The sequence below is a fragment of the Rhagoletis zephyria genome, unplaced genomic scaffold (assembly GCF_001687245.7).
Source record: "Rhagoletis zephyria isolate East Lansing unplaced genomic scaffold, Rhagoletis_zephyria_1.1 Rzeph_scaffold_02031, whole genome shotgun sequence".
Taxonomy (NCBI): domain Eukaryota; kingdom Metazoa; phylum Arthropoda; class Insecta; order Diptera; family Tephritidae; genus Rhagoletis; species Rhagoletis zephyria.
The window spans coordinates 84,874-96,619 of NW_016159115.1; the positions used below are offsets into that span (position 1 = coordinate 84,874).

At 35.6% G+C, this 11,746-nt stretch overlaps 1 protein-coding gene across 1 annotated transcript in view; it reads right to left on the bottom strand.

Moving 5' to 3' along the window:
- LOC108365865 (chaoptin) overlaps window positions 1–7,188 on the bottom strand; it is a 78,142-nt gene extending 70,954 nt beyond the window's left edge. Inside the window, exon 1 of the mRNA XM_017620056.1 lies at window positions 6,935–7,188. Coding sequence (XP_017475545.1) covers window positions 6,935–7,094 — 160 coding nt within the window. The 5' untranslated portion in view covers window positions 7,095–7,188. The remainder of the gene's footprint in view (window positions 1–6,934) is intronic.
- Between the last annotated feature and the right edge of the window lie 4,558 nt (window positions 7,189–11,746).

The following is an 11,746-nucleotide window of genomic DNA, read 5'->3' on the forward strand; positions in this document are numbered from 1 at the left end:
GCTCTGGCAAGCGACTGCGATACAATGGAGAACTGTCCGGGCGGTTGGTATATTTTCCAAACCTAAATCATTTGTAACAGAAATTGCACTTGAACTTTTAAACGTCTTATAAAAATCNAGCTCTGGCAAGCGACTGCGATACAATGGAGAACTGTCCGGGCGGTTGGTTGGTTTCCAAACCTAAATCATTTGTAACAGAAATTGCACTTGAACTTTTAAACGTCTTATAAAAATCACAATATCTAAGTGCAAGGTAGACAAGCAAAATAGTAGGCTTGTTCCACAAGCTACTTGTAGAAAAACTCGAGCAAAGTTCAAACTGTCAGCGTACATATTTCAAATAAACTCTAAGACTTACTTGTGGAACGCGTATGTGTAACTCGAAGTGACTTCGAGTAGCTTCTGGAACAAACCTAGTGTAAGCTTGAGAATTAAAAAAGCTGACAGTAAAATTTGTATTGAAATTTTTAATTAAGATAACGACATGAGAAAAACTAAAATCCAACGTCGACGCCAACAACAGCAATTGAGCGGACATTTAATGGACGGAAAGCGAGTAAAAGGTAGACGAAATGAAGGAAACCCAAGTATGAAGTAAGTGGTAAAAAAGCAGCAGATACACCCTTTGGCATTTGGACAAATACAAAAGATTGTTGATGGGGGGAGAGCAAAGGGTCACCAAGGCTGAAGAATGTAGCGACTAATGTCCAAGACATAGTCAAGGTGATGAAAGGCGGCAGGGCCAAAGGCAGTAAAAGTATAGCTGCGGATACAAGACATGACAGCGACTGGAGTACGTATAAAAGCAATGCCAACACACAAATACAACGGTCATAAACAATGGGAAAACTGAATAAAACAACAGAAAATGTGCAAACTGCCGAGTCGTGTGGACTAAACGGAATTTCGCTTCAAATGTTGCAGAAATCACAGTCGAAGCGGAAACGGAAGTGGAAGTGGAAAACAACTGGCCAAAAGGCAGTCAAGTCAAACAGACGAAGCGCGTAGTGTGAGCTAACTACACAGAATGCAACAAACAAGACGAGTGGGGGTATAAGGAAAGTTTAGCACGAGGAAGTGAGGATGGACGAAGTACCGTCAGAGGTTGAGGGTCGCTGACTGAAATGGATAAAAAGGACTGAAAAAAATTAGGAAAAAAGAGAACAAAGTGAAGGGCAGATAATAGCGGGCAAGCGAGGTGGCCAAGGAAATCAAGCGGCCAAGTCGACAACAATTTCATTTCGCAACTAATTGGCAAACTTAAATATAAAACTTAATTTAGTGCTGTCAGATAATGCGCCAGCGAAGCGAATAAAAGCGTGAGTGCACTCCAAGGGATGGAAGGTATGTACATACATATATAAATATGTACATAGGTACATAGACAAAAGAGTTGGTGCAAGGTTGAGGAAAGTAAAGTTCACGGCTGAAGGCCAGCAAATGGAACTTAAAGTGCGCAGCAGAACTGTAAATGGTATCTAGATTTTGGAATTAAGCTGGATTAGCAGAGACCTGTTTTAAAGAAGAGATGGTGAAAAGATAGCATGCATGAAAGTATGTGCGTTTTTGCTGCACTCAAGTACATATGTACATACCTAGCTGGGATTTTATTTGTAATGCAGTTGGCACTGAGAAACTAAGAAGCGAGGCAACATGCGCTTGAAGTGTTTTTTTCCTTTAATTTGTTAAATTTTCAAGTGATTTCTTGTCAAAGCAGTGAAAGTTGCATTTAGTGATGTAAGCAGGGCTGATGTCTAATCAACAATATATAAAAAAAAATTCTTTATTTCGTATTCCTTTTCGTTTTGAATCATTTTGAAAAATCTTTAATTTATTTTTTTTTGCTCCCGATTGAGAACTTGCGTAGACGGACTGAAGTCTGCATTACTTTATTTGTAGCAATCATGTATTCTTGAGCATATGAAAAGAACACGGTTACGCTAACTGTTATACTTGTGTGCACAATTTTTCATATCTAGCATAAAATTAAAGCAGTAGTGAGAGCATGATTTATATTTTAAATAAGTATATATATTACGCAAATAGCTCGCCTCCAACTAATCACCTCGCCTCAAACTAATCGCATGTTTCTTGCTAGCTACCAACAGGGTTGCTTAAGTAGCTAAAAGGAAATGTTACCCGAGTTGAGCGTTCTTTTGTCGCCCTTTTACAAAAAAAAACAGCTTTTGTAATTTATTCTTTAGTTTAGTAATCTGTTGAAATTAAGGGAATTGATCACTTCCATGAAAGTCGATAATGAATAATAACAATCCACTTGACACTCCATGAAAGTCGAGAGTGAATAATTATAATCGATCTCTTGATCCCCCTGCCATTATATGGAGCTATCAATCGCACAGTTATGCACCTTAGGAGATTTCGGGAATGCTCGCAAGCCTTAAAGCATTGATCTTTTGAGAAAAATTGTGTCTAATTCTTGTGCATTTATTGGTCGTTAACTCTGCCATAACTTGGCAAAAGTTAGTCAATGTTGGTCCAATGTTTCAAGTATATCCGAAAAGTAGCCTCTTTACAAATTTTAGCAGGTGTAAACTCGCATTATCTTGGTGGTGAAATGACATCCGCTCGACGAGAAATTATATGTACTTGCAGCGAAACTTACGCACGATAAAAACAAATATTACTTGTTATTTGTTTGGGTCACTGTATGTATAGGGCGTTCCATATCAAAATGGACGGGGTCCAACTTCATGTCTTTGATTTGTTTCAAATTTTTAGGATTGATACATAAATCATAAATAAATGTCAAATTTTAGCTTGATTAATACATTTTTAAAAACTTTACTGCACAAAAACAAAAACAAATCGATTTAATAAATTAAAAAAAAAATCACACATACACACATCAAAATCTCTATGAAAAGGAATATTAAATTTTATTCTTAAATATTTCACATACAATTTTTTGATAAAAAAATAGTTTTTGAAATACGCCATTAAAAAAAAAAAAATATAAAATTTAAAAAAATTACAATAGTAGCTCTGATATTGCGCAATATTTACGTGTAGTATTATGAGGTGCACTTCACAATACTTTGAGTTATGAATTTTTTTACACCAAAGTTGAGTAAAATGAGAACATTACAAATTAAAAATTTTAAAATTTTTTTAGACAGTCTTGTAGCCCATTCAATTTTAGTATAATAAAGTGCAAGTTTTAAGCTATAGCAAAAATGCGTTGATTTTTAATATTTTTTATTCTATGGCTTTTTGCACTTTTTTCTTATGGAAGAAAAAAATAAATAAATTTTTAAATTTGTAATGTATTCATTTTACTCAACTTCAGTGTAAAAAAATTCACAACTCAAATTATTGTAGAGTGCATCCCGTAATACTATACTTAAGTATTGCGCAATATTCACAGCTACCATTGTGATTTTCTTATTTTTTTTTTGAGATTTTCTTGAGCAAATTTTCAAAACTAATTTTTTTTAAAAAAGTTTTATGTGAAAAATTTTTCAACAAGAAAAAAAAAATATTTCTTTCATAGAGAATTTTGATGTGTGTATGTGTAATTCTTTTAAAATTTTTTCCTCGGCCCGTTTTCGAGATATTTGGAAAACTATTAAATCAATTGTTGTTTTTGTGCTTAATTTAAAGTTAACATACAGCTGTAAGCATCGAATTTATGCTTTCGCTTCTCACGCACTTGGCACACATACTTATGCAGATGTTTTAGTATTAGTGTGACCAACATTGTTTTTCACCATTGTCCAAGAGATGGTAACTTTTAAATAAGGGGCCAGAAAACGGATTCCATTATTCGCTATCGTAAATTTTGACCACCCCCAAAATCATCAAAATAATGGCAGGTGCGCCTACGACAAGCAACATTTAGTTACATGCCCCTCTTACTGCCAAATTTGGCTGATTAAACATTGCATCTGTTACTTTTTCATGTTGTGTACTTTTGGGTCCCACTGCATTTCATTTAGAGAATTTTGGCGACGAAATTTAGAGTGGAGATGGTAAAATTTCCACTGTTTCGTAAATAATTTTTTTTACGCTCTTAGAGCCCAAACTGCTTAGAATTGATTATCAGCAAGCTAATGAACACCTCAGACACTTTGTTGTGGATATATTTTTTTTAATTGTATTTAAATTTTCGGCAAAAATGCTACAAAAGGAAAATAAAAAAAATATTTTTCTTTCTCGTATCTGCTCACAAAAAAAAATTAAACATAAAAATAAAACCCTTATCCACAGCAACCGTTTGTGTCAACGCCCGTTTGAAAAATAAATATTTTATAATCTTTTCCTTAGTGATGCATTAGAATATTCAATTTGCATCCCAAAGTACTTAACCATGGCACGTTTCAGTTAATCGTTATAATCTGTTTGAACATTTTCTTCTATCAGCGAAAAAATGGTAAAATACTTAGATTCTATTTTTGAACCCTAAGCAATTTCTACAGTTCATCCCTTCGCCACCACCACCACTTTACTTCGTACAATATTTTTTTGCCCAGCTTGCAACCCATTCTAATTTGGTTATTTTAAGAAAATCGCTCAATCTAACAATTTTGTATTGCGTTTAGCTATACTGCTGCCGTTTGAAGTGTCCTTCAATTGTCAACATTCGACTACAAAGTGGCGAAAGTACAAAAAGAACGAGCCAACAATAAGATTTATGATGATGAAGTGTAGTAGAAGATTTTAATTGTTGAGAATCATTGTGTACAAAAAAGGTTGGCTGTTTAAAGGATTCCAAAGGGTAATTTTTTTATATTTGGTCCATTGGGTGGAAATATTGCGGTGTTTCCTAAAAATGACGGAATATTAAATTAATGCAAAAAATGGTAACATAAAACGAAAAGAAAATAGATGAAAGGGCAAATTCCTAAAAACCCAATGTAGGTTTCTTATCATTTCGTTTATGCTAATCTACTGCTTACTTTATGTCTCTCTCCTCTAGAGGCACAGCTACGCTTGCATAAATGAAATTATTACTTTCGTGAAGAAAATTCCTGCTACATAGACTGAATCGGCATCACATCTTAGATAGCAAATGAACAACTAGCTGGTAACAAGAGCCCTTTCCGATAGACTGTCAATAAAAATCTCGCCAACCAAAATGCTTACCTCGACTTAAAAATCACATAAATTAAAAGAATCAAGTGGATTGTCACGTGTTTTGAGCCACGCCATTTTATAATTCTCATTAAAATTCTCTAAATGAGAGTCCAAATCTAATGTATAATAAGCTACATCTGGCAGTATGACACACTGCTTTTATTTGAGCGATTCTTGGTTATCAAAATTAGCGACACACAGCAGGACTGAATGGAATGGAATTGCCGGAAAAAAATAAAAAATTCCTAGCACTCGGGCCGTATTGCCCATTGTACTTAAGGCCAAGGGAAAGGATTTAGAAGAAGGGGATATATAGGTGGGTGTGCGAACTCAATGCTTCTATGTCGTCCCCATGGATTGTGCCCCGTAAAAAGTCCTATCAGGGCTCGTAGATCACTTCTTCTTTTTCCAATATGGGATTTTGGTTATTTTGNTATGTCGTCCCCATGGATTGTGCCCCGTAAAAAGTCCTATCAGGGCTCGTAGATCACTTCTTCTTTTTCCAATATGGGATTTTGGTTATTTTGCAGGTGTCAATAAATAGTGCACCAACGGCTCTGATGAGTATTGTTTATGAGATCGTTGATGTAGCCAATCGTTCCCGCTATGCTTGGCCCTAAAAATGGCTCCAATCGAATCTACACAATATGAGAAGTAGACTTTGAAGTTAATACGTTAAGGACTTTCCTAAATTCAATCTAGTGACTTGAAAGCTGAAGAATGCAGCCTATTTTATGGCCGTGAGTTCTGCTTGGAAGATACTGCGGTGGTCTAATGAGAGGTACTGTGAGTGTATACCACTTCCTACTCTTAGATTTAGTTTGAGCACTCCCTATGGATGGCTGTGGAGTTATCTTGTCCTTCTTCGAAGGAATAGAGAGCTTGTTTCGAGCTCCAGCGGTTGTGTTATGTAATCTGGGCACCCAAATGTATCTAGGTGGTTGGTTAGATTGTTGGTTTGACCGAATCTAACGGCTTTCCATTTTGATAGTGCATTTATTCTTACTGCATTGCAGCTCGCATGTAGCTTCCCTAAAAAGGGTCTGTGGGTAAGTTTAGGAGAGTTTCTATGGCTTTGATGGGCATGTATGGCAGCACACCTGTAATTAGCATACACCTTGGTAAGTTAAGAATTAGTGAGCGACTTATCCAGTGTTGTCCACCAGACTTCAATATAGTGGAATAATTTAGGACGTACAACTGCTGCATAAATCCAATGCACAATGTGGGCTTTGAGACGCAATTTCAATGTCAATAGCCGTTTTGCTGGCGTAGGGGGTTGTAATGGACTTCTTGGTCCGCTTCTCTATGTTACTTTGCCATGTCAGTTTGCTGTACGATATGGCGCCCAAGCATTTCACTTCATTAGAGGGTAACAGTGTTGCCCCTTTTCTTGTAGGAAATTGAAATAGCGGGATTTTAATTTTCTGTGTAAAGAGAATTGTGACCGTTTTTGCGGGTTGAGGTTCAATCCACATTCTCTAGATCAGGTGCAGCAGCTCACCCAGGACTTGTGGGAAGTGGTATTAAGGTTCTGGTAATCGACGAGCATAATTCTCATGGGAATAGGGACTCATTGTTATATTCACCATCTGATTAGTACCTAAGTGCGGGAATTCTTATTCTTATGAGAATAATTCTCACCGTTAACTGAAACTTAAGCCCATTAAAATAACAAAACGAAAAACATTTTGCTGGTTACAACTTTTTGCAAGTAATTTGCTCCAAAATCATTAGTCACGAAAAACTTAACGACTTATGATTTTGAAAAAAAAGAAATGGCTTTATTACTCAATTGAATACTCTTTTAAATCTTTTAAAAATTATTCACTTGACTCACCTGGAAATTTATACAGCGCCACTTCATTGCAATTGATTTCGATCAATGTGGACGTCTCGTTGGGCAAACCTGCACACTGGCACATACTATTCAACGGACAAGCATACAAAATATCCTGTTGTTGGCCATTTAACAGTGCCGAGAAGCTGCCGCCTGCCATAACACCACCATTCCCACTTGGCGGCGGCACAGCTGGCGGTGGACCACGTGCAGCCGCAGCGGAAGCACCACCACCACTACCTGGTGACGCTGAAGCGCTACGTACCGCACGCGAATGTGTATAGGTGGCAATAAATGTGGGCGCATTTAGCAGCAGCGGAGACGGGCTGTTATGTATCGGTGCACCGGGACCGAGTGCACCCGGACCACCGCCATCGAATTTCCAACATTCGCCTGTATGACGAAACCAATAAAGCAGGGAAATTGAGATGACAAGAATTGTGGACGTTGATGCGCCATCCTGTTGGAGAAAGAAAGAAAGAGAGAGAGAGAGAGAGAGAAAATTCTTTTGTTCTTAATTATCTTCAGCTAAGTGATACGAATTTTTGTAATAAAAAAGTTTAAGCTATGTACAACAAGCTTTCCAGCATATTTTAAAATCCTCAAACTTTATAAAAACTTTCAGCAGCAAGCCATACTACTAAACAATTTTATTATTACCGTAATTTTTTTACTCCAACCTGAAAGTTAATATTTCCCTAATAGCAACACTTGCTTATTATTCTAATTTTTAAAATCGTGCGCACAAAGCTAAAATATGGATAAAGTTTGCCAGGTGCTTTGGTTGCACAACCCAAGGCGAATACATTTAAAAATGACAGATATGCAAAAGTTTGCTTGACAAACTGATGCAGGGTTTAAGTGATGGAGCAGTAGCAACCGATTACCATCAAGCGATGTTTAATGAAAGCAAATAAAATGCCAACCAGCAGGTAGTGGAAAAAGTGGAATGAAAGGCAAATTGGATGAAGTGAAGTGTAGTGTAAAGGCTAGGCGCCTTCCAGTATTCTTCAGTTTAATTAAAAACATGTCAGCATAGATAGAGAGCTAAAAAGGTGTGAGCTCTGAGATAGTGATTGCACGGGCGGAATATTATCCACTTAATTCTTTGCTGCACTCAACACAACCTTCATCAACTTTCAGGCTACTGAACAGCAGGCAAGTAGTAGACAGCGGCGCTGCTAACAGTATCAGTTCCGTTGCATTACTATCAGCAGCGGTATAAGAGCATGAAAAAGCTGAAATAAGTAAGCAATTGTCAAATAAAATAGCTTGCGTCACAACATGGCAGCCGTTGAGTGATTATCATTAGAATTTTAAAAACAAAAATGTCCTTATGGTCGGTAGTCCTCATCATCAGCAAACTTAAAATTTTCTTTTTATTTAGAAGATCTCATTCATATCAACGGCGCCATCTACGTCCGCAATTTGCCTGCCTTATTTATTGTTGTCAAATGCTCTTCACTTTCGGCTGGTCAGCAGCTTCTTATTATCCATTTTTTTTTTAAGTCATGCCATCGAAATAGCACTTATACGTTGCTCTTTGTCTCTGCTTACTTAAGCTCGTGCTTGAAATATCTCTCAAGTTAGCATTTACTATGTACGAATAATATCTCAGTCGCATCAACCTTTTTTTTTTTTTTTGAAATGTATAAGAAGGAGGCAGTGTCAGCTGCTAGTTGACACNTAAAATAGAGACACAAATTAAGTTATGCAAAAACAAAGATGGATGTAAATTTCAATAACTAATACTTATCCGTGTAGGCGAATGTGAATATGTATGTAGAAGAAAGGAATAGAGATGAGTTGAAGATATAAGAAATAAAGGCAAATATGTATATAAGAAAAAAAAGAGCAAAATAAAAATGAAACTGAAGATTCTGATAGGCAATATTGCTAACCTAACTTCACTTCAACTCAACTTAACTCAAATCAAAGATATAGATGAAAAATAAAATATAAAGAAGAGGATTGAGACAAAGATATTTAGAGGGATAGAGATAAAGATAAGGAGATAAATATTGTGGAAAATGAAGATTAAAATTTTTTATGTCATGTTATATTGCTCACCACAACTCACAATCACACACATTATAAAATCAGGGTTGCTACGCTTCTGTGTAATACAAATTCATTATTTGTCAATTTCAATCAGCAGTACATATACGATCAAGAAATGTGCATTCATTCCAGCGTATTTCTAAACAGGGTTGCCAAATAAATTGTAAAGTATAAAATTTACTCTTTTATAGATACAAAAATCCACACTTTTTTAAATATTATTTCCAAAATATTTTTTAAAGCTATACAAATGACAAGTATTTGAAACCCAAACCTTGAAAACTTTAAAAAGTGTATGCACTCCTAGAAAAGCTCGGTCAACCTGGTACTTATAATACTTGAAATTTATTGAAAAATTCATTGGTATTTTTATCGCTATCGTTATCAATATCAATGTTAAACGATATCGTTAAAAGATATCGCCACTCTATAGCACGTGTTCACTTAAGCAGTTGGCTATATTTAAAAAATCATACGCTACTGTAGGTAGGTACTAAGCTATTCGTTAAGGCTAAAAAGCTTTGGAAAATTAATATCAGAGTATGCTTTGCCAAAATGTGTGTTTCCATTATTTGCATGTGTTTTTTGTTAATCCTTATTACTTAATGTCACGCAATCTGCCTTTGGCACACAACTGTCACAACATGCCAATATTTGCATAACTTTAGGCGCATTAGCACATTTTTAAGCTTTGTGCCCGTCAAGGGACAAAAAGGCGACAGCAGTTTTACGAAATGCTTAATTTCACTAGCACTTTCACTTTCACTTTCACCTTCATTTTAGTTTTCCCCTTTTTTGCATAAAGTTAGTATTTTTTACAACATTTATTGCTCAACGACCACAAGTGCGCAGCAGCTGGTCAGCGCGAAGGGCGCTCGAGACCTTGACTCTGTTTTGCCGCAGCGCGGTGCGAATGACCTCCAAAACGTTGGCGCCAACTGAGTGACTGGTCATTCAAAACATAAAATTAAAGCAGTAAATGCATAGATGTGCAGTTATTATTGTGGATGAAAGAGTTTAAAATGCAAAAAAAAATTTTAAAAAATTGATAACGAAAAAAATATGAACAAATAAAAAAATAAATAAAACTGAAATGGCAAACAAACCAGCGAACCTATGGAATTTTATTTTTCACTCGCTTCGTTTTTCTTTCATTCGCTAACTTATTTATTCGCTTTTTTTATTGTGACCTTCACAGCTGTGCGTTTTGTATACGCCTGACGTGCTACTCAGCAATTACTTCCAGCACTCATAAAAGCGTAAAAAAATAATCTGCTCCCATAAAGGCCGGAGAAATATGAACATACATACTTACATAAACGTTTTTGTATGAGTGTGTGCGTTTGTATTAAATTTATAACCATTTTTCTTCACAGCTCTCATAAATAATGCCGCGAGCTTTTGCTCCTCAGCGTATACTTAACTTTTTGTGGTTGCTTTATTTTTCAGTTAATTGCTGTACTTTTTTTTTTGCTAAGCTTGTATAGCATGTGCAGCTTATTTTAATGCCCTTCGCATATCGGGTAGCTGGGCTTACATTTTTACGCTTCGATTTTACTAAGCATACTTCAGGTACGCCATAAACGTTGAAATGTTTCAATAAGCATGTTAAATTATGAAAAGCTCCTTATAAGTAAACCTTTTCTTGGCTAAGGACTCTAACTCTGCGTAAGAAGAAATAACGATTTGAAAAATATAATTCCACTTTTTATTGCGTAGAAGCGATTTACTGCGCTTTCGCTCTTGCCAGCATGTATTTAAAAGAAGCAAAGACACTTTCGCTTGCATGTTACAATATAATTATCCATAATCAGAAATCATAAATTATTTCTATTTGCCACTATTTTCCTCCTTTAGTTTATGTATTTCGTATATTTTAATTATAATCCGGTATTTTTTTTAACACAATGTTTTGTATTTTTATCGCACTTTTCTGTTGCCCAGTCACTTTTATTGCAAATCAATTAATAGTTTAAGTCAATTTAATATTTTAAGTCAATCTTGGATTATAAACTTTGAGCTGTGTTTTTGGCAATACATAGAATAACTATTTATTGGACAAATATAGCATTTTACATAATTAAATTTGTAAAGATAGAGCCCAAAAGACACGAAAATCTAAAAACTCTGCAAAAATGTAGCAACTTCATAATAGCCCGAAGAATTTTATAAGCATCCTGTCCGGATAATCCTGTTTTAATACCGGAAAGTGCGAACCGGTCTGGAAAGCCTCAAAAACCCCGAAAATTCTCGAAAAGTAGCGAAAAAGTCTCGGGAAATCTTAAAAAAGTTATCGAGAAATTTTCGAGAAACTCAAAAACATTCCCGAGATACCCCCGGAAACCACCTTTAAATTAGAAATCGCAGATTACCCTTGAAGAACATAAAGCCTCGGAATATCAAACAAAAAAAAACAAACTTACAAGCCCGAGAACCCCCCAAAAAATATTGAAAACGGCCAAATACTTATAAAAAAAAATTTCAGAGCTATCGAAAAATAAGTCAAACGTCTGCAGAGAAACCTAAAAGTTAAAAAGCAATCGCAAAAATCCACGAAAATCCCGAGAAATATCGAGAACTTTCGTAATGGCGAAAGGGCACTGGAAAATTACTAAAAAAAACTTCCGAAAACCGCCATAAGTACTATTGCTAAGGTTTTGAAATAAATTCCTTAAAAAAATAGAAAATTACTGAATGTACAAAAAAACATTTAAAAACATCTTAAAATTCCCGATAAATCATTAAAGTAAA